Genomic DNA, 24213 nt, shown 5'->3' on the forward strand with positions numbered 1-24213 from the left:
GAAAATTTATGTTTTTTATATGATTGAAGATTTCAGTGAGGGGAAAACACATTTCACCATAATAACATAAAACCCCACAGAATTCCAGCTATTGGTATTATCTCAAATGTAATAAGACTGAGTTTAATATCTGTTTATAATAGATTAAACTAACAGAAAAGCCCAATAAACCAGAAATTGAAAATTGTTTTGTTTTATGGTATGACATCCAGAAATGTGCTTTAGAAAAATATCACAAAGGCATTCAAAATTGATTCTTATAACCGAACACATGATAACGATGAAAGTGCAGTGCATTTTAATGATTTGAATTGGTTTTTTTGAAATTTGTTTCTATAAAGTGGCCGATTCTACTAACCAGTGATCACGTTAACCGGTACCTACTTATTTCACTTTACAATGGGCTTACGATTGTCTCCAGTCAGAAACAATCGTAAGCTGACTGGAGACAATCGTAAGCTCACGTGGTCCGGTCGGAGACAATCAAGGGATAATCTTGAGTGCTGCAGTCTCCCACCCTGATTAAATGGCATGTTGTCCCAAAGACAACCCTGACTATTTTCTCGATTAGGTACTGTTCTTTAAGATTTGTCCCAAATAAAACGGCCTTAGTTGCTCAAATAACCGGAATCCACTGTATTAGTGAAATGGTGTGGCATCCTAAAGGGATACCATTTCCCATATATTAGCTGATTACCTGTAATTATATTAATATACAGAATATTAATTACAAAATTAATATTTTATTATTACAAAATAGCTTAACTTCATATGCTGCTGATAGCAGTGTTGTAGTTAAAATAAATGAGTATATGGCAATACAGAAAGATAGCCACAATAGTGAATTTTTTTTTGAAACAATTAGTAGCTCTGTCTACCCCACCAGAGGCACTGCAGTAGCATCAACAAAATGGCAGATTTTATCAGTGCCGAAAAAGCACAGGGTGTCTTTTTATTTGAGGAAACATACCAATTTCTCTATAGAAATGCAGGCAAGATGTGATGATGAAAACAACCTGCTTAAGCATATTGTGTTCATTGATGAATCTACATTTCATGTTAGTGTTATGTCAATGTGCACAATGTCATGGTTTGAGGCACAGAAAAACTAGGCGAGTGCTTACTTAAATATGTTTTGGATAGCTTGAAATAGTGGACATAGTGTGTTTGTTAGGCAGTTCCTGTGGTTTTTTACAAATCTGCATTAAATACTGTGATGCTACACAAATTTTCAAAACCAGTTGGTGTTTTGGGTGGGGCGGGTTATGTGAGTAGTGTGTTGCTGGACTTGTCATTTAGTTACTGGGAGGCATGATCATCAGGAAAGGGCCTCCCAGCATCCATCCATGGCATGGGAAGCCAGACTGGACATGGCAGATAGAAACACTTAATAGGCCACTAATGCTGTGGCAAGAGCAACAGTAAAAGTAGTCCAGGAATGGAGTGGATAGTACAAAACAGTTAAGAACAGTGAAGACAGGAAGGGGGAATGGAGAAGGCACCCTACCTGTAGAAGGGTGACCCTAAGAGGATCAAAGGGGTAGATAAAGATGAGGTGAGTATCAGAGTTGGCTGCGGGGGCAATTAACTCTGAGAGGTTCAGGACACAATTATTGGCTGTAGTCTTCATGGAATAATCAGAGTGGCATAGTAGGCAACAACAACCACCAGAGTGGCAGTCTGTAAAATTTTGTGAGAGAGATATCTATGGTCAGTGAGGAGGAGAGGCAAATTCCAGGAGCTAAAGTTTCAGATGGCAGTGTGGAGCATTCACCTACTGCTGGAATTGCTGAATTTCAAAGCAGCACCAAATGATAATTTTTCTGCTTGGAAAGAGTTATCCAGTTTAGAGCGTTAAGGACTGACTACTGTGAGTTCCAGAAATCGAGACTAGTAAAGGAGAAAAATCTGAACCATGAGAATGTGAGTCTGAAAGTCAATGTGTTTTTTTCATGAAAAAACGACCAGTGGGATTGTTTATTTCAATGTGCTTGAGAATTTTCTGATACCACAAATCAGTGCTGATGTCCCCCAATGGGTTTATTTATTTAGAGGAGATACTCCTGGGACAGCCATTGGCTAGAAGGGTGTGGGTTACATTCAAATGTGTGAAGCAGATCCCATGAACAAAAGGTTACATAGTCCGTGGGATGTTCACCCTGAAAGGTTGTATACATTTTGACATTTGAAATTATGATTTTCATATTAGTATATTTCATATTTTGACAACTAAGGTTGACATTTAGAATTATGTGACGATAATTCTAAATATAAAGAATTATATTTCTTTATAATTCTTTATAATATTATATTATATTATTTATTATAATAATAAAGAGTTATATTCTTTATAACCATATAAATTCTATGGTTATGAAGGGTTTCAATATTTATGCAGTTTTGATCCGAGTGGCCATGCTCTAAAGTTACACTAGATGATACGAGTCGGCAAAGACTTGCGGCCTGTAGGCATTGTCATAACAGAGTTTATCTGGTTCAATTCTTAGTTGCTTAAAGAGTTCAGTTGTGTTTGCTGGGAAAAAGTGACCAAGGCTGTACAGGTTTTTTTTCCAGGGAGGAATATTGAGATTGGAAAGTAGGATGGCTCTAGAGATAGTAAATGGGTGATTTGAGATCCTGTTCAGCCATCTCAAGAGCCAGTATTCAATGCTGAGAAAAGCTTTCAGGTTGCTTGGTGGGGCAGAGGGTCAAATCTGTGAAGCATACAGTGGGATAGGAAGTATACATTTCAGGATATACTTTTTTTTTTTTTTTACAAGGTCTGGTTTCTAATGCCAATTAACTCTTGTTTGACAGTCCAGAGTGCTGCATATATTTTTGCTTTGATGTAATCAAAATGCTCAGAGAACATTAGTCCCTCATTCCATTTTAGGCCAAGGTCAACGTGCGATTTAACCTTTCGTACTTTGCACTGCTTACCAGCATAGAGAAATTGTTCCTGCTCTTTTTCTTTATAATTGTCACCTGGGCAGATTTGCTTGGGTTTAATTGTAGTCATATACAGTTGAGATAATACTCCAGTTCATTTATTGTGTTATTAGCTTTTTGATTTGTTTTCTTAACTTGTTGTTTATCTTTAGATCTGACAAAGCATATGTTATAAAGTTATCTTTATGGGATGCAAAAAAGGGTTCAAGAGCTGCAGCAAATAATATTGAGGAGAACCCCCCTCCCTACGAAATGGAGTAATGAGCAATAAAATCGTCTTGAGAGAGATAATGAGGCATCTTTTCTTCAGCACGTTACATAAAATCTTCAGGAGAGTGCCTTATATTTTGAAGTTTGAAGTAGTAAGATAGAATTTGTTACAGAGCCATTATAGAGATATTGTCAAAAGCTGCAGATATATCAAGAAAGATAATATTGAGCTGTTCCTTATTGTGAAGCGCTTTCTGTTTGTTCTTCCAACAAGATGGTGTTCTACCTTATTATCATCGAGAAGTGACAGCATACCCAATTAGCACTTCCAAGGAAGATGAATTGGTCATTTTGGTCCCATTCATTTAACTCTATGATCTCCAGACTTGACACCAGTGAATTTCTATCTTTGGGGTTTCATTAAAGATGTCTATTGACCTCCATTACCAAGGATCGATCTAAATTTCCTAGATCTTGTTGCAGTAGCTCAAACTAATCACTGTCATTAACCATCCTGTCAACATTTGTATCATCTGCAAACTTAGACACTAAGCCTGATATACCTTCATTAATAAATATCGAAAACAACAATGGGCCCAACACTGAACTCTGGGAGACTCCACTAAAAACATTAGTCCACGTAGAGCAGTGTCCATTTATTACCACTCTCTGCCGTCTCCCACTCAACCATCCCTTTATCCATAGAAGTAACTTGTCTTTAATGCCACATTGCTCCAGTTTGTACAGCAGTCTTTTATGTGCAGCAGTATCAAAAGCCTTCCTGAAATCCAAGTATATGATATCAAAATTATTTTTTGCATTCAGTTCCTCAGTCACTGTATCATAGTATCCAATCAGATTGGTTAGACAAGACTGCCCCTTAACAAATCCATGCTGTGACTGTAGTATAATTACATTCCTGTCTAGATCGTTCTGCATTACTTCTTTAACCAGTGACCCCATTTCCCTGGAACAGACATTAAACTAATAAGTCTGTAATTACTCATGTTACCTTTTGATTCCCTTTGTGAATTGGGGATACATTCACACATCTCCAATTCACAGGGATCTACCCTGAATCCAAGCATACTCTCAATTATGGCTAAGGGTTTGCTTACCTCTTTTGCTGCCTTCCTTAATATAATTGGATAGATTCCATCTATCCCAAGCACCTTTTTTATATTTAGCTTCAACAGTTTCTCTTCCACTTTCCTTTCAGTTAACATAATATCATTTAGCTCCCCATTAAAGTTTGATGAACTTCTGGAATACTCCCCCTAAAGAATTTCCCATGTGTGAATGTAGATGCAGAATATCTATTCAATTTCTTAGCAATCGGAGCAGGGTCATCATCATTTAACCCATTACCATTAAGTGGCCAATGTGATTAAATTCCTTCCTTCTACTGTTAATATAAGCAGAGGTCTTTTAGCATTAGCAAGGGCACATGATGCAAGAAAGCAAGCTTATATAGCATCATCCAAAAAAAAAAAAAAAACACACACCCTCTTCTCATTTCACTCGCTCCAAATGTTTGTCTAGTTCTGCCTTGAATCTGTTTAAGCTATTAATTTCTACAACAACAGATGGAAGTGTTTTCCAACAATCAACAGCGGGTGGTTCATTGCTGGAACAAACTTCCGTCTATTGTTGTAGAAGTTGATAGCTTAAACAGATTAAAGGCAGAACTAGACAAACACATTTGGAGTGAGTGAATGGGTGAAATGAGAAGAGGGCATTTTTTTTTTTTTTTTGCTGATGCTATATAACCTTGCTTTCTTGCATCATGTTCTAATGCTAAAAGACCTCTGCTTACATTAACAGTAGAAGTAAGGAATTTAATCATATCTTTACTGCTATTCTTTGCCAGGAGTTCTCATAATCTGCCTTAGCTTGCACAATTTCCTTTGTGACTTGATTGCAGACATATTTTATATATACCATAGGCTTCTGTATCACTTGATAATTTTTATGCATCTCATGCATTCTAGTTCTCTGTCACTTGTCTCAGTAGTTCATATGACATCCATTTAGGTCTAACTCTTGAACTGTATTTCTTTGTTGGTATGAAAAGCCTAAAAGCGTCTATGAATGCTTTTAATTAGAATTTGCTGTTGGGACATCATCAGTTGGTCCCACTTCACAGAATATAAAAACTGTCTGAAATCACTATAGTCACTCCTCACAAAAGCAAAAGTTTTTCAAAAGCTTTACCTCTACTCTTGACAGCAGTTATGTCTTTAATTAAATTTCACATTAGTACACTGTTTGCTGCCACACAGTGATACTTTACCTGCAGATTTCTTTAGCATGAAGAATCACTGTTGATAACCACATCAAGAGTATTGTGTTGTTGCCTAATGTGCTGCTGTAGAAAACAGCCATCCAATAAATCTACAAAAGTCTTGCTAGTGTGTGAGTGACCATCCCACAAATTCCAGTCAACATCTGGAATGTTAAAATTCCCCATCATTATAAGACATTCTGATTTACCGGCCCACTCTATTTCTCTGAATAGGTGTTTGGTATACCAATCATTAGGCTTATAACACTCTCAGACTCAGTTTTGTTTTCCTAGTGCTTATATCACGCCAAACTGACTCAACATTACACTTGTCAGCCATGTTGGCTGGATGCACTGCCTTAGATTTAATATGCTTCTTAATTAAGAGCAACTTTTTTGTCCTGTCTGTCCTTTTTGTATGCACTGTACTCCCCCATATTTAAATTTGGCATCGCTTATGTGTGAGTTATGCCATGCCTCCACTACACTGACAATGTCTGTATTTGATGACTTAGTCAGTACTTCAAATTCATCCACTTTATTTACAATGCTCCTAGCATTAATGTACCTGCCAGTAAACATGCACATGTTCTTACTCTTGGTTACTCTAACAGAGTCCATGTATTACTTGTTCCATGATGACCCACAGCAGGGCTTGAAATCTCGAACAACTCACTTTCCAGGGTACTGTATGTTTCAATAAAAACAGTGCAAGAATCACTTTCACCTCTTCCTGTGGCTCTAGTTAATCTATTACTCTGTGTATCTCCCCAAGCTAGCAGTTTTCTGACCCACCTACCATTGCCTCGATAGCATCAGCAAATATTCTTGCACCCCTTCTATTTAAGTGTATCTCATCAAAAATAGTCTCCCCTGTTAAAAAGCTCAGACCATGCAGAGAAAAATTCTTCCCCACAGGCCTTGCACATTTGCTCCAGGGCCGAATTGATTGACAAGGCTCTCAACATGTATCCTATTGTCTGAGCAGGATTGCAGACAATTTCAAATTCAATCATAATTTGTGACTTTTTCCCAACATTGCCCTGTACTTGTTAAGTAAGTCCTCAGATCTCCTATTCTTAATATCATTAATGCCAATGTGTACAATGATATCACCTTTTGTGACCTTAAAAGATATCATCACAACGTCATCTACTTTTGCTCATGGCAGACATATCCTGGTTCTATTCCACCTATCCTTATTACACAACATATTTCTTGTTTCCCTGATTAATAGAGTCACCGACAATAACTACCTCCTGTGGGACTAGTGCATTCTGCCTTGGGGATTGCTGCTGTGTTGCCTGATGCACAAGTGAGTGCTCTGGTGTTGGTATGAGCAACTGAGAGCTTTATGGGCCTCATTTTAATTCCTTCAAGAGCATCCATCCTACTTATAAACTCTCATTTTGGCAGGATGTTTGTTGAATAACTGCTCATATCAAAAATCCGTAGCTCATCAAAACTTTAAGTGTTCCTCTTTAATTTGATGTATTTGTCCTTCCTCAAAAATTATGGTGCTTAAAAATGCTTAAAGTTATTAAGCTACTTCATAATAACCCTGCATACTAAAGAATATATTAGATAGTGATTATATTTTTTTAAATTAAAGCTTGTGTGTTATCTGTATTCACTGCAGTTTAATTTAATAACAGTGATTTAATGACTGGCATATTACAATTTTAAAGCACTTACAGCAGTACAATAAATTCCTGATTAGCATAGTTACAATGTCCAGGGCTGTTGGTAGCAGAAATTAGAATTTATTCTTCTAGATGATTTGAGTACAAACTTCATGGTCTTTTGATCATATACTTTTGACTTCCCTTCTGAATATTTCACCATTTTGAGCTATTAGGAGTCCAAGAGCAGGAATGTCTACCAAAATTTGCCTCCCATCAGCAAAAATTGCTATACAACTGCCTTTAAATAGAGTACATGATACTTAGACAAAACAAATAAATAATAATGAATATGTATAATATTTTTGTTTATATATATACAGTGCTTTTTTTTTGTAAAAAAAAAAAAAAATAGGTGCCGATACTCATTCTTTGCTATCAGGAAAAATTGAAAATTAAAAGGATGTGAAAAGTACCCTGAAAATTTATTTTCCTGATATTGTTACTTTAGTAGTAATGTTTTTAGAATAAGAACAACAAATTAAGTATATTAACACAGTTTATTAATCATAAATTTATTATTCAAGTATATAAAAAAAATAAGTAAAATGTGAGTAAAATGAGTAAAAAATAATAACATAAGTAAAAATAATTTCATAATAAAGTTTTTGTAGAATATTCCAAATTTTTATTAGGTTCTTATCTGACACCTTATGCCAGGGGTTGGCAACCTTTTTTTGAGTGAAGAGCCATTTTTGATCTAATTAAAAAAAAAAAAAAAAAAAAAGAGAAGAGAGAATCCGAACCTCAGCTCAAGCTGGGAGGTGGGGCGAGAGTTTTTTTAATAGTTGGAATAGAGTGGGAAGGTGTTTATTAAAAAAAAAAATATATTTTTTGAAATATTATTTATTAATACTGAAAAAACGTAACAAACATCCAATTAGGTACAAATTAATGTAACTTTTGCTGATGAACTTCTTCAGCAAGTGTCTCTCAACATCATGTGAGTATTCGTAATTAAACATGCTCGCATTGTTCAAGATGACGGTTTCTTGATTTATTTTTAACATAGTTCATGTTCAAAAATATTTGCTTGCAGAAATACGTCAAACCAAAAACTGAGAGAAGTCCAAATGCAAATATTTTCAAATTTATATATGGATCCGGCCTTTTGCCTCTCCAAATCCTCAATTTCAGTTTTAAGGCATTTTAGTCTTGCACTCCACATGTCCTTGATTTTTAAGTCCTCTAACTCCATTTAAAATTGTGCTTCATGTGAGCTGTAAAGTTAAAGAGCCGCAGTTACATGTTAAAAGAGCTGCATGCGGCTCGCGAGCTGCAGGTTGCCGACCCCTGTCCTGTGCTGACTTCTTTTCTTCCTTTTGTGTGTTGGTTGCTGAATGACGTTTCTGAAGCAGCCACGAATCGACATATTTTGCTGAATTGAAGTGGATCAGCAGTTTGCCTTACAATTTTAAGAAACAGTAGTGAAGAAACTGTTTTTGTCATCAACGAAGCGCTGGTTGGGCTGGCGATCAGATTCATTTGTGAAAATCCTTGTTCACATTCACTCAATGAAATTGGTATCGTACTCAGAGTGTTCATCAAATGCTTAAATTCTTCTGAAACCTTCTTATCAATTAGGTATCCCCGAAATCCACGAATTGCATATCTTTCATTTAACTGTAATCTAATTGACAATTTTCTAACTTCACTTTCACTAAATGCCAACAATTCATGTTTAGAAGGATTGATACCTTCGTTGTCCTCGTTTTCCTTCTCTCATCATTGGTATTGTCACTGGTTCTTAAATTTGAATTTTTTGTTTTCTTTTTTTTTGAAACTGTCCAAAATATCGGTGTCATTCGGATATTCAGGTACTGTGACCCAGTAAACAGAGATAAGGAAAATTTACGGAAAAATATGGATAATGCACTTCCACGAAACAACAGATGATTATTTGTCAGGGTAAAAGAAAATCACTTTTCTAATTCTCGAATGGGGTGCTTATGATTGATTCACAAAGGTGTCCAGTCCTATGGTCCGCGAGGAAAGTGAACTAAAACAGCATTTTAAATTTTGTTAATTATCAAAAACATTTTCTCATTAAATGTTTTGTTCAGTAAATGTAATTGTGTATTGTACTTAATAAAATTTTTGAATATTTTCAATTTTACTTTTACATGCAACTAGATATGGAAAATGTAACACACTAAAGAACACACTAACTTTGAATTTTTTTGAATATGGCCCCTCTATGGGAAAAGGTTGGACACCACTGCAGTAGAAGGTGGACCAGAGCCCATCGGGAATACACCTTGATCTGCTCACTCTTGCTAGCGCGACTCCTCCATATGTGGGACAGGTGGTTGGATAAGTTTTACCGGGTACCATTAAGTTGTAGAATGCTTTAGCTCTCTTAATCCACGTAGCAGCACTAATTGCCTAAATTGCCAGAAATGCGAACAGTGCGTACCGAGTTAATTCTCACCTAATCCGTTTGCTATATGAAAATTACTTCGCTCAACGGAAAGTATTTTAAATGTAACTTCCGAGGGGAATTCAAAATAATTAAACAGAGATCCGGCTGAGTAATTTAGAATTATGAAAATGGTTATACAGTTTTATATAGAAAATATCTTAAAAATAGACAGTAAAAAATGCAAATTTAGTTAAATAATTTTAAGCTTATTTGAATAGTAGATAAACATGAGAAAAATATTTACGGAATATTACAAATTTCGAAGTGCATTGCATCCAAATGTCACGCGTCACTGTTAATAAAGGTGCCGGTACGCCGTACCGTCCCAAAAAAAGCACTGCATATATGTGTGTGTGTGTGTATATTTAGTTTAGTGGAATTTAATTGCATTACTGGTCAAATTTTGATAGCCTGAATACCTTTAATATATCTTAATATTAATCTATCAGAGTGCCAGAATAGCAAAATTTCAACCAATATTTGTAAACTATTGATCTTCCATTAAAAATTATGGTGCTTATAAATGTCTAAAGTTGTTAAGCTACTTCATAATAACCCTGCTTACTAAAAAATATTAATATATTCGCTTTTATATTTTTTTCAATTAAATCTTGTGTTTTCTGTATTCATTGTAGTTTAATTTAATAACAGTGACTTAACCCCAGGGGCTCACATCTGGTGAGTATGTGCTTGGCACAATTCAGGGTCCTGAGCTGGATATCATGATTCTTCTTTTTCTTGGTGATTCCCTTTTCTCTCTCTCTCTCTTGGGGTAATTCAGAAAATTTTTTTTTTTGGCTGGTGCAGCATAAGCCTCAGGCTTCCTTGCACCATATGGCTAATAATAATAATAATAATAATAATAATAATGATTGGCATATTGCAATTTTAAAGCACTAACAGCAGTACAATAAATTCCTGATTAGCATAATTACTATTATAATAATTAGCATATTTGTAAACTAACATCAGCCAGTCTGCACCCACATAAAAGTGAATCGTGTACATGTTTTATTCCAGAATATTTACATTAGAATAGTGATAAATACTTGGAAGCAGTTAAGCAAAAGTTCCAGGAATAGTTTCTAGATGCAATGCAAGAATCACTTTCACCTCTTACTGTGGCTCTAGTTAATCTATTACTCTGTGTATCCCCATATGGGGATACACAGAGTAATAGATTAATTCATCACAACACCATTCAAGATTTAATGAAAAAAAATTGTGAAAACAGTTGTTTGCATGATATTTACAGTAGTGAAAAGATGTCTGTTTTAAGATGATATGCTGGATGACACTACCAATTGAATATTATAAAGCCTTGCACAATCACAAGAAAATTAGCAAAACATACACTTGCCTCAGCTATAATGGCTCAAAAAACTGTTAAGAAAGAATTGAAGTCATTTCCTTTCAAAGAGACAACCAACTCAACTGGAATTCAAAGCTGTGGATCATCATAAAAAGCTTACTTACTTACTGTGCATCGTTTTAAAATTGTATTGCATAACACGGAGAGGAAATTTTCATATGAGCCTTGGTTCCACCTCTCCAACTACATAAACTTGCAAAACATGCAGCTGTGGTGTTCAAAATTGCCTCACGAAATTTATGCATGACATACCATTACATTCACAAAAGTTGGCATTTGGCACTGTATCATTAGTCCTATCTTTTTTTGAGGCAATAACCACTTCAGAACATTACTATTCAGAAATATTGTATCCATTTATTGTGCAGCTGAATGAAAATGAATTATGAATACAATCTCCCAACAAGCTGGTGCCACAGCACGTCATTTGATGAAGTCTTTGCACACTGTATCATTTCAAAAGGACTTTGGCCTCCATGTTTGTCTGGCATTACACTACCTGACTTCTTTTTGGGGTGTAGCCAAATGAGAAGTTTATTAAGACAATTTAAAAACAGTGATCACAGCTTATGTGTAATTAATTTGGGTTGAAACAGAGAAAGTATTTAATAATAAAATCAAACACGTTACAAGTAAAAACAGTGGTGGGAAATACTTCCAGCACCCTCTCTAAAGAAGTGTTGGCAGTATGCTGCATTTAAAAATATTTTGCACATAAATATTTATGTGGAAAATCTGCAAAAAATCTAAAACTTGTCACTCACAAAGGATTATGAAAGTCATAAGAGCAACTCTTTTATATCAGTGCCTAGTTTTCATTTGTGATTGGTGACTGACTGTATGTGTTACTCCTGGTTGCTTTTGGAACTTTATTTTTTTTTTACAATTCTTATTTGCATCATCTCCATAGTGTGCTTACCAAATAAGATTTATCTATCAGTTAATTTTTACCATGAGTGCATGAAAATAACAACTTTTTGTATAGCTTCCCTAAATCCAGGACATGACTTTATTTTTAGAAATTTTATTTTTAAATGTATATTAATTTAAACATTTTGATGTTTTAGGTATTTACCCATCCCTTCCTGACATTGATGATGTGGACTTTCACCTGTTGAAACTTGAGGTAATAATATGTATTATTATTAAGATTAGTATATATATTTTTTGCTAATGCTCTATAAGCTTGCTTGCTTAATTTTCCGCTAATACTAACAGCAAATTGTCAAGGTTGTGGCATATTTCTGACTTTTAAATATAAGTTTATCAGATTATCTCGATGCTGAAATATATATAGAATTCTAAGTAAGAATTTAGGATGTAAAATATCCTAGTGAGAATTTTGCAGACAGTGACAATGTTAAGTTGATATCTGTTTGTCAGCTGGGGGAAGAGGCAGACTACTCTTTCAACCATACAAATCCCAACACTTTCTCTAAATTTAACAATGAAGTTATTCTTATAGACATGAAAACTTTTATGATATATTCTAATTTATAACTCCATTAGAATAAAAATTTCTTCTCAGTGCTATAATTTTGTCCCTATCTATGCCATGGTTTTATATTAGAATGTTTCAAACTTTTCCCTTCTGTTATTCTAAAAACATTATTCTCAATGCTACATTTTTTTTTTATCAAAAAAAAACAAAAAAAAAAAAACAAAACAGAATAAAAACCCCCCAAAAAAACCAGGATAATCATAAGAATGGTTTTATCCTAATGGTGTTTTTGTTATTTTTAAAGTCATTACTCAGAACTGAATATGATTTTATGCCACCATTTTTTTAATTCTGGAAATGTATATATCCATCCAGTTACTGTCCTATTGCCCGGAAATGTCCTTTCTTATTTTTCTTTCATTTTCTTTTGCTTTGATATAGGTTTGATTATTGACCTTTAGTGCACTTTTTTATAGCCTATTTGTAAGAAGTCTACAAAAAGTGCTGAGATAGTAATATAACAGCAATAGCAGCCAGCCAGGCCAACATCAGTCTACATCCATGAACACATGTGTCCCAAACATCGAGTTGCATGACCAGTCAGGCCTGTTTCAAACCACCATTCATTTTAACACAGAAAATAGCCATTTTCATGTTTATGATCACTTGTACTCCTCAGAAGAAGCCTGTAATAGTATGATAGAAGCTTATAACTCTTTGCCATTTGTTAAATTGCAAGTAACAAGAAGGCCCAGAACAAGAACACACCACAACATAAAATAAACAAATCATTATTCATTTCATAAATTTTCTTAAGTGCTCATTTATCCCAGATATCTTGAAATTGCAAATCTATGCAGTTTAATCAATATAAGCTCATTAGCGCACATATCCATTTTATTTTTACATTCTGCAATCACATAGGTGAGGCATGCTTTGTCTGAAGATACCTGAAAGTCTCAAAGCCCTTCAACATATACATCTGAGGCAGGGAATGTATTTATAATTTATGATACAGGGCAGATATGTGCAGTTTTACTAAAATGTATTTGGGCAGGTCTGCAGCCCTGTGATATATTCTGTAGTATGCAGTTGCTCTGAGATTGTGTCTTTTATTGCAGTTCATTTTGTCAGTGTTCCGAATGTGTGAATTAATTTTTTTATGAAAATTTAGAAAATAACATGGAATATTTCAAATAGTGTTTGGCAATAATACTATCCATGTAAGAATTTTTGAACATTTCTATTAGTTTGAAGAAATATAGACATCAGTGAGAAATTTTGTTTTGCCCATGGCATTTGTTTCAAATACTTCTTGAACAGATCTCATATATATATTTTTTTGTGTTTCAGCACCTAAATTTTTAAATATCTTTTGTTTCATCCATTATACACTATCAAAAGTATTAAACCACAACAAATAAGCACATTTTATTTAAATAATCAGGAATTTATAGAGTACAGTGTGGTAGCATAGAGGCATCAGTGAAATAAGCTTACTAAATATGAACATGATAGGTAGTAAGATGATGCATGGCAGATACTGGAGCTTCATGACATTCTGAAGGCCTTGGTCTTGAATGCCATATACAAGTAGAAGACATTTGAACACTGACTTGGGTTACTGCCCCATATCTCTGAGCATTATGCAGAAAAACCACACTCAGATTTTTCAAAGAACTACTCAAGAAGTTAATGAATGTGCAGGAGCAGCTTTCAGCATGCATACTCTATGCATGTGTAATGAAAGACCATTTTCTGTGTACTTAGTGTTCTTTATCAATGCAGTGTATTTCATTACATGTGAGCCATGCTTTTTGGACATGAAAATAACAAAAAAAATTTATATAAATGTTTCCAAATTCCAGAGGCTGTTGAATTTTAAATAATGGCCATGGTGTTTTCAATAAAAAATAATAATCAAACACATACCCAGTAAAATGATTATTCACACTAGGTATGTTTACTTATTTATTTTTTACCATTTAAAACTCCATAGCTATATTTGAATATTCAAACACACACACACACAGCTCTGCAACTGTTCAGAAATTGCATGTTTTGTACAAACTTTTTTTTTCATTGTAAGCTCAACGTCCTCTAATATAGTAATAGCTATATAGTGCAAGGAGGCCATAGGCTTTTGCTGAAATGGTTGACAAGTAGATAAGAAAATACAAATTATTTGCTTTTCTCCTCATATATGTAACCATCCAGTTGACCTTTGGATTTTATGCCCCAAGTTCTGGAATTCTCTATAACAGTGAAAATTCCACCTTCATTCATTTTACTAACCACTCTCATAGCCTTAAAAACCTCAATCAGGTCACCTATAAGGTGCCTGGTTGCCAAGTTCTGTAGCCCACATAATTGCAGCCTTTCATCATATGGCCACCTTTTTGTGATCTCACCATGTGAGTTGTCTGTCTTTGGACCCTTTCAAGAAGCTCAATGTCTTTTTCAGATGAGGTCTCCATACTTGAACATGGTATTCCAAAGGTGGTCTTACAATTACCTTATACCAGTGGTTTTCAACCTGGGTGATGCAACAACATTCCAACATTCCAGGGGGTGCCACATAATTTGGGTTTAAGTTACATAAACGTATTATTTTTTAAAATTTATATGTTTATTTCATTATAAAAAGGTGTACAGTATCTTTTTAATTTTGTGGTGATCTATAATTGATGTTTACTCAGTACCTCTATTTTATTAAAGAATAAAATTATTATATACTGTATATATATAATTTGTATTATGAAATTTAATTTTTATAATTATATTATTGTAATAACTATCATATAACATATATATTTTTTAATATTAGATATATATGAGTGCGCACACACACACACACACACAGAATCGGATCTAACAGGCAGAAAATTGAGTAGGGGTGCCGTTTTTAAAAAAAGGTTGAAAACCACTGCCTTATACAGTGAGACTATGACCTCCATATCTCTACATGATAATGTTCGACAAATCATTAAACACCATGGTCTTTCCTGGTTTCCTGTTTACACTGCTCAGAAAAAACTTCATAACTGCCTGCATTATAACAACAAGATCTTTTTCATCCTCTAGTGTTTTTAATTCAACTCCACCAAGTGTATAATTTATTTTGGGGTTGCTATTCCTCAAGTGTAAGACATTGCATTTTGCTATATTAAAACATAGCTGCCACTTTTCTGACCATTCTTGCAGCCTTTTCAGATCAGCTTGGAGGAGCACTGCTTGATACTCTATCAATCTTTATGTCATCTGCTAATTTTGTCATCAAGCCTTCTATCCCATTGTCACTGTCATTTATGAAAATCAGTGGTCCAAGAACCGATCCTTGGAAGACCCCACTTTTGACTTTACACCAATCTGAAGAATATCCATTAATCATAACCTTCTGCCTTGTAGTCACCCAGTAATCCCAACATGTTCTAATCTTATACAGTAACCTCTCATGAGAGAAGACTGAGTCAAATGCCTTGCTAAAATCTAAATAAACTATGTTGAAATTGTTTCCTACATTCAGTTCATGAGTAACTGTCAAAATAGTTTAAGTTAGTTAAACATGATTTTCCCTTAACAAAACCATGTTGTGTGTTATTCAGAATGCCATATCTATCTAAATGTCCCTGGATTGCACTCTTAATCATTGCTTCTAAGATTTTCCTATCAGAAAATTCAGACTAACTGGTCTGTATTTAACAGCTTCATTCTTAGAACTGCCTTTATGTATTAGAGATAGATATGTTGGCACTTCTCCAATCCAAAGGCATCTCTCCCAAGTCAAAGATGCCCTCATAATTAACTTCAAGGGATGAATACATTCCATGGCGGCCTCCCTCAAAAATTTGTTTTTGCTCGAAAGTTTTTCTAATAAACAGTCATTTGTAATTTCAAAATCACCAATTTCATACTACTCAGCCTCCTCAGCATGAAGGGTCTTTCTTCAGTAAAGACATGCAAAGTATCTGTTCAGTTCATCTGCAACGTCAGCTGGGTTTCTAAGACTTGCCCACACCCAGTCCACAAAGGTCTGATCTAATTTGCATTTTTCTTCTTTGTATTCGGATTTGGTCCTTGAGGTTGTCACAGACATTCTCTCAGATATGCCAGACAAGCTGTACTTGCTACCTGGGAGTCTAAATCACTGATGGAACTGATATTCGGATGACACTCAAGTCAAGTGGACCCAATTTCGGCGAAGTCCGGACGGTCTGTGACAGCCAAATCCTCTGCTTGCACCTTCACGATGGTGGGACTGTTAGTAATCCTGGGTATAACCTCCATGCACAAGTACATGGTGGGTGACCACCCAGGTGTGAACCAACGTAAGCAGGGGTCGAGGTGTGGCGCCCACACCACATGGAGGAATGCCGCCCCTCTATGTTACCAGGCAGTACTAGGTGGTAGATGACTCTCATCAACCGGTGAAATACCACCACTTTGCTTATTGGAGGCTTGAAGTGGTGGAACCCATGTTTAGTCTCTAGAGCTAAGTTCCGGTCAACCCTTCCCTATCTCTTCTCATCATGCAGTATGATTAATGACTTTTGAGGTTATGATGAACGTCGTGGCGAGATCCAATATTCCTTACATTTCGAGGGTATAGCTCTAAAACGGTGTTCCCAGGCCAGCCGCTAGTTAGTACACCGGACTGAACCTATTGGTAACTCTCTAGGAAGCTTCCGGATCAGCTAGTGTATAATCTTGCTACCTCTACTCTGCCAGATAGTGACTGGAGGGAGTCCGAGTAGTGTGTATACGGGGAGCATTGTTGAGGCTACGTTATGTCAAGGATCTGGGTATATTCTTACCACATGTACGCCATATCCAAAAATTTCATTACTTCATACAGCATGTCCCACCTACTTTTTCTTACTATTGAATACACCATGAATTGTCAAACTAATAGAGCAAGCTTATCTGCGAAAAGATCTAAACCTCCCAAGGACTTCTCAATTCTAATCTCAACGATGTCCATTTCCACTTGCAGTCTGCCAAACCCCATGTACTTTTTCTGACAGAATCTCAGTTTTTGGTTGATTCAACTACTGCTCATCTCAGATGCCCAAATTATTCGCTGTATGATTCCTTTCGCCTCAAAGGTGGTACTTGTGCATATGTCTGTTCTGATATTCCCTGTCAGAGACTTGGCAATTTGGAATCTCCTCTCTTTGATCTTCTCTGGCTTAAAATCTCTCTACCTCATTGTGTCAAATTCATCTGTTGTCTCTACCATTCTCCCAACTCCACTAATCACTTGGAGCTCTTTGACTTCCTCTCTTTGCAACTTGACTTTCTCCAGTCCAACTTTCCTAACAGTGAAGTAATTTTCCTTGGTGATTTTAACGTTCACAACTCCAGCTGGCTTCCGTTTTCTAGTCACACCGACCCAGGAGGTCGAGATGCTGAGGCTTTTGCAATTATTAATGACCTAGCACAGATTGTTCATTTACCTACAAGAATACCGGACAATCCTAATCATACAGCCAATACGCTTGATCTTTTTCTCACAAACAACCCTTCTAAGTACACGGTCGAAGTGAGAGGTCCTTTAGGCACTTCAGATCACAACTTGGTGATTGTCTCTTCTCCAATGGAACCTTTATCTCATGGCTATTCACAACCACGTGTTGTTTGGCATTACAAGAATGCAAAATGGGATGACCTGCGAGACTTCTTTTCTTCTTTTCCTTGGTCGGATTACTGTTTCAAAACTTCTGATGTCAACGTTTGCTCAGATCGTGTCAGTGAAATTATTCTTGCAGGAATGGAATCCCTTATCCCACACTCCACTTTAAAATCTCGTCCTTTATCTAAACCTTGGTTTTCCAATAAATGTGCTAAGGCTGTCCAAGAGAAGAATGTTGCATATCGTAATTGGCTTGTTTCTAATTCTTCAGTTTCATTTTCCGCCTACACCAAAGCTCGCAACAGTTGTAAAGCAGTTATTAATCAGTCCAAACTAGAGTTTGAACAGGCTAAGAGTAGAAAACTTGCTTCTTGCCCTAATGGTAGCCGAGCATTCTGGTCTCTGGCCAAAGCTATTGGCCACAACTTTTGCCCATCTTTGCTCCCACCTCTGTCCAAACCAGATGGTTCTGTTGCCACTTCAGCCAAGGATAAAGCTGACCTGCTAGCATCCCATTTTTCTTCCAACTCACGTATTAATGATCTTGGTAAAACACCTCCCACCATTCCCAACACGCTCCATTCAATGCCTCCTGTGGTCTTCCGTCAAAAGGATATCAGAAGGATTTTGATGAATCTTGATGCTAAGAAAGCTCCAGGTCCTGATGGTATTTCTCCACTTGTTCTCAAAACCTGTGCTCCTGAACTTACTCCTATTCTTTGCCGCCCTTTTTCACTTTCTTATTCCAAAGGTGTTTTTCCTTCTACTTGGAAATTTGCTCATATCCAGCCAGTTCCTAAAAAGGGTGACAAATCCCTCCCATCCAATTATCGTCCCATTGCAATTACTTCTACTCTTTCTAAAGTAATGGAGAAATCAATTAACCGCCAACTCTTAAACTACCTAGAAACCTTCCGTCTGATCAACGATCACCAGTATGGATTCCGTCAGTGTCGATCCACTGGAGATATTCTGGCTTATGTTACCCATTTATGGACTAATTCAATGGAAAGGTTCGGTGAAACACAAGTAGTTGCTCTTGACATCTCAAAGACTTTTGATCGTGTTTTGCATAAAGGTCTTCTAAACAAGCTTCCATCTTATGGTTTGCCAACTGTTTTTAGTAATTGGTTATCCAGTTTTCTCTCTGATCGCTCACTGAGGGTGATGGTAGATGGCTCTCTGTCTTCTAACTTCTCCACTAATGCCGGTGTCCCCCAAGGTTCAGTTCTTTCCCCCACTCTTTTCCTCTTGTATATCAATGACCGGAAATCCTATCCATAGTTTTGCCGATGATAGCACATTGCATTCAACTTTCCATTTTGAGAAACCTTGTCCTGCTCAATCAGCTTCAACTTCTCGAAAATCTGCTACCAATTCCTTAAATGCTGATCTTCAGGTAATTCTCCAGTGGGGCAAAGACAACTTAGTTGATTTCAACCCTTCTAAAACTCAGTCTTGTCTTATATCTCGCAAAAAGGATTCTTCTGCTCCTATGCTTATCTTTAGTGACACTCCGATATCTAGGCAAAATGATATATCTCTTTTGGGGATTACCCTGACTTCTAATCTCTCTTGGCACAAGCACATTACAAATATTGCTTCCTCTGCATCTAAAAAACTTAGTTTTCTCTTTCACTCTCGGCGTTACTTTTCTTCCAAACAGCTGCTCATTCTGTATAAATCGCAAATTCGCCCTGCCATGGAATATTGTTCCCACATCTGGGGTGGTGCCCCCAAAACCTCTCTCAGGCTTCTTGATTCCATTCAGAAGAGGGCAGTTAGGTTAATTAATGATTCATCTCTAACAGAGTCTCTCCACTCGCTTTCTCATAGACGCACTGTTTCTGCTGCATGCCTCTTCTACAGATACTTCCATGGGCACTGTTCTTCTGAATTGGCTTCTATAATTCCTGCTCTCTCTCTTTCAAAACAGTCCAAACACGTGCTGCCACCAGCCAACATCCATTTACTGTCCAACTTCAAACCCACAGAACCAACTTTTCATCTTCCTCATTTATTCATTCAACTGCCGTTTTCTGGAACAACCTTCCTTCATACGTATTTCCTGAAAATTACAATCTACAGAAGTTCAAGTCCAATGTCAACAAATATCTTCTTTCGTCTTCTTAACCTCAAACCCAAGCACGGTACTAAGTACTATAGGTTCTAATACCTCTTGTGTTTGGGGTTCACATAAAAAAAAAAAAAAAAGATATTTGAATAATTCCTTTTCCCTATTCTTTGCTCTCTTAGCCAATGCACTCTCATAAGCAGCCTTGGCTTCTCTAACCTTATCTGTGGTACTATTATAAATCAAATTGTAGTTGTAAGCTTCATACTTTTCATTGCTCTGTAACTGTCCCATGCTCTCTTTTTCTGCTCTATTTAACTGGCCAGCCCCGCATTCATCCATTTGGCATACTTCTATGCGATCTTTTTTAATGGTATGTATGTGTTCATGGCTTCTGTGATTTTTGCTTTAAAGGCATTCCATAATTTAAGTGTATTTGCCTCACTCTGCAATCCACCGAATTAATAGATGGCACGTAGCACCTTAAACTGTTGAGCAGGGTTCTCTCTCTTCTGAAATTAAAACCCATGCCTTTACCTGCTGCAACATCTTTCTTTATCTTCCAACTGACGACTGCATGATCACTACCTGCCAATGGTTCCTCCGTTTTATGCCCTGTGATGTTATAATTTGTGTGTAATAATGAGGTCAAGAATATTCTCAATCCTAGTACAGTCAGTCCTCGTATAGCACGATAGTTGTGTTCCTAGAAACCCTTGTGCAATGCAAACAACAGGCCCTATGGGAAAAATAGGGTTAGGTGCCGGCCACCCAAGACTGAACACACATTGGTAACCAAAACATTACCAAACACAATAAATAATCGTGATAAAATACTTACGTATTTTATAACGATTAAAATACATAATAAAAAATAATATTATAATTTTTTATAATATTTTTTATTATTATAATATAATAAATAATAAAAAATACGTAAGTATTTTTTACGAATAAAATACGTATTTTATTACGACTATTACGTAACAAAATATTGCTAATGCTTTTGCTTCTATCGTAAGCAAACTTGTTTTTTGTTTGATTTTCTATCCAAACAGATGACAGCCGTTCCACCTCTTCCAATTCTTTGTGCCTTAATCTAATGGATTTTAATTACCCTTTGAGTTGTTCCTGCTATGAAAGTTGTTTTTATTTTCTTTGTAATTCTCGGCGTTGCCTCATTTAGGTCTGTAGCACGTGCAATATCACATGGTCTTTCATTTCGCTCAAAGCGTTTCACAGTTTCATATTTTTTCTCTATCGACAGTGGCGGACTGGCCATAAGCCTTACCGGGGAAACCCCGTTGGCTGGTGTGATTTTGGCCATAAACGCTAGTGTGAGGACACTACAAATTTTCCTGGGTAAGAATTTTTGACCCAGTCCGCCTCTGTTTATCGATATTGCTTTTTTTTTTCCTGTCTGAATCTGCAGTGTCTTCACCAGGACGCTTCCTTTTCACACCTTTTAAGTATTTTACTCATTTTTAGGGAATAAAGCACAATTACAAAACGAGGAGGCACGCTTGATACACATAAACAAAGCTGTGCGCGTGTAGCAACTGAATAAACAACACCGTAAAGGCAGAGATACACTATTAACACCTCACATTTTACTAAAGCACATTTCTAGGGGTTACTACCCTAAAACAATAAAAACAATTTCCTGTTGCGTTTCTGCTAGTGGAATCTGTTATAAACTGGTAGTAAAGTCGATCTACTTGCATTCGCGATAATATCGATAGTTGGAATTTTATGTTATTATGGTGAAATGTGTTTCCCCTTCACTGATATAAAACACATAAATACATTTTCAGAATCTCCTCTTCATTCCTATCGTGTTGCGTTCAGTTGGGGATTCCGCGTTCGACTGCCATTTCTTGTAAACACAAAGGCGAATCGTGCATAAGCGAATTCGGTTCATGTTATATAAGATAACCTTCCCCTATTTTATAAATCATGTATGATCGAATTCGTGTAATGTAAACACGTGTTATACGAAGACTGACTGTATTATCTTTGACATGCTGCTACAAATAATAATCATTTAACATTTTGGCATCCATCATTCTAGACTTTGCAGGCCATGCTGAAGATCCCTATTCTTATGGTGTGAATTAAAAGTCTAATTTGCCAGAAGGTGAAGATCATAGTGTTACATTTATTGCTTTTATAAATGGACTGGTAAAATAAATTTTAATCACAATGTATTTTTTAAAAATAAAATTAATGTAAATTTGATATTTATAACAGGAGGAGTGGAAGTTACTACTGAATTACATTTTACCATTTCCTCATGTGGTCCAAGCAACAATACAGGAAATTAACCACTGTACCGTAATTAAGCCACAAGTACCAACACACAAGGTAATTTGTTAATTACATTTTATTTATAAAGATAGCCCTTGTTAATTATAAATGGAAATGTTTAATGAAATGCTATTTCAGTATAAACAATGGATACTCACACCCATTATACTGAACATTATAGAGAACAGTATTTTCTTTCAAATTTTGAAGAGCTGAAAAATTGCTTATTTTACACAAGAGGACCAGTCCTCTAAAAGTAGGATTATTTTAGATGAAATACAGTGATTTTCCATGGTGGTGGTGGTGTATATGTAAGCCATATGCTTAGCACAACTATTTTTAATTCCATGATTAATAATAAATAGAATGTTGGCATTTCACTAATTAGAAATAAGTAGAAACTATTTTGTGTGTGAGGCCAGGGGGGGGGGGGAGGAAGAGAGAGAGAGAACTAGTAACTTAAAAACATTTGGCCAGAACGTATAAGATGGAATCTACAGTGCTATTTGTATGCCATGTCTGAAAGTTGATAAATGATCCCTGTAGAAAGTTGATAAATTGTAGTGTATCAGATTTCAGAACCATTTTTGCTTGCTGTCTGTAGTTTATAGAATTTAGACTTTTTCCCCAATGCCTAGTGATTAAAAAAATGACATCAAACCATTCCACACTAAAAATTTTATTAAAGCAATAGTTTTCATTGAAACAATGCAAAATAAACATGACACAAAACTGAATGCTAAAGCGTTCATCCACCCAAATAGCCTGTCACCTTCAATAGCATCTTATAAACAATACAGCCCAACAATACTTAAATACTACTACTTTATTTTGCTGTGCCACTACATCCATTTGCTGCAAAACTTTTATTTCTGATTTACAGAAGAAAAACTCTTTGTCAATGAGAAATTATGGGAGCGAAGTTGAAAATATGTAATTAATAATATTTAAATTTCACATGATTATTTAATGAAAAAACGTTTGTACCTACAAGCGAGAAAAGTTCCTGAGGTTGATGGCATATACCCTATAATTTTAAGGGAGGTGGCAAGTGAGTGCACTGAACCATTGAGGCTAATTATGAGAGCATCACTGGTCTCAGGAGAGATTCCGTTGGATTGGAAAAGTGCCAATGTATCTTTAATGCATAAGGGCGATTCTAAGAGTGTAGTGGGAAATTACTGACTAGTCAGTCTAACTTCAGTAGTAGGGAAAATCATGGAGGCAATGATCAAGGATGAAATTCAGGATCATTTGGATAAAAATGGAATTCTGAAGGATACGCAGCATAGTTTTGTAAAGGGAAAATTATGTTTAACAAATCTCTTGAACTGGATTTAGGGAATAATACTGAGATTGTTTATTCGGATTTCAGCAAAGCATTTAACTCAAGTCTCACGTGAGCAGTTACTTTATAAGCTGGAATCACAGGGAAAATCCTTAGATGGATAGTAGCAGGGCAGAAGGTTGTGATAAATGGTTATTCCTCTCCTCACATTGTGTTAATGTAAAAACTGGGGTTCCCCAAGGATCAATATAGGGATCACTGTTGTTTTTGATTTTCTTAAATGACGTCGATGAAGAGATAGAGGGTGTGATGTCTAAATTTGCAAATGATGTAGAGATTGGTAGAGTAGTTAACGATCACTGCCAAGCCGAGCTTCTTCACAGTGACCTAAATAGATTTCAGGGATGGTCGGAAAATTGGCAGCTATGCTTTAATCCAGCAAAGTGCAAGGTCTTACACCTGGGGAACAGTAACCCCAAAATAACTTATACACTTGGTGGAGTTTTGAACTAAAGTCAGTAGTGGAAGAAGGAATTTGGGAGTTACAATACG

At 36.0% G+C, this 24213-nt stretch overlaps 1 protein-coding gene across 1 annotated transcript in view; it reads left to right on the plus strand.

Annotated features, from left to right (window-relative positions):
• LOC150078292 (DALR anticodon-binding domain-containing protein 3-like) overlaps positions 1-24213 on the plus strand; it is a 325092-nt gene that overhangs the window by 255418 nt on the left and 45461 nt on the right. Inside the window, exons 16-17 of the mRNA XM_090385185.1 lie at positions 11987-12045; positions 22317-22430. Coding sequence (XP_090241311.1) covers positions 11987-12045; positions 22317-22430 — 173 coding nt within the window. The remainder of the gene's footprint in view (positions 1-11986; positions 12046-22316; positions 22431-24213) is intronic.

Source organism: Mastigoproctus giganteus, chromosome 11, assembly GCF_048544385.1.
Source record: "Mastigoproctus giganteus isolate SK-2022 chromosome 11, ASM4854438v1, whole genome shotgun sequence".
NCBI classification, from domain to species: Eukaryota; Metazoa; Arthropoda; class Arachnida; order Uropygi; family Thelyphonidae; genus Mastigoproctus; species Mastigoproctus giganteus.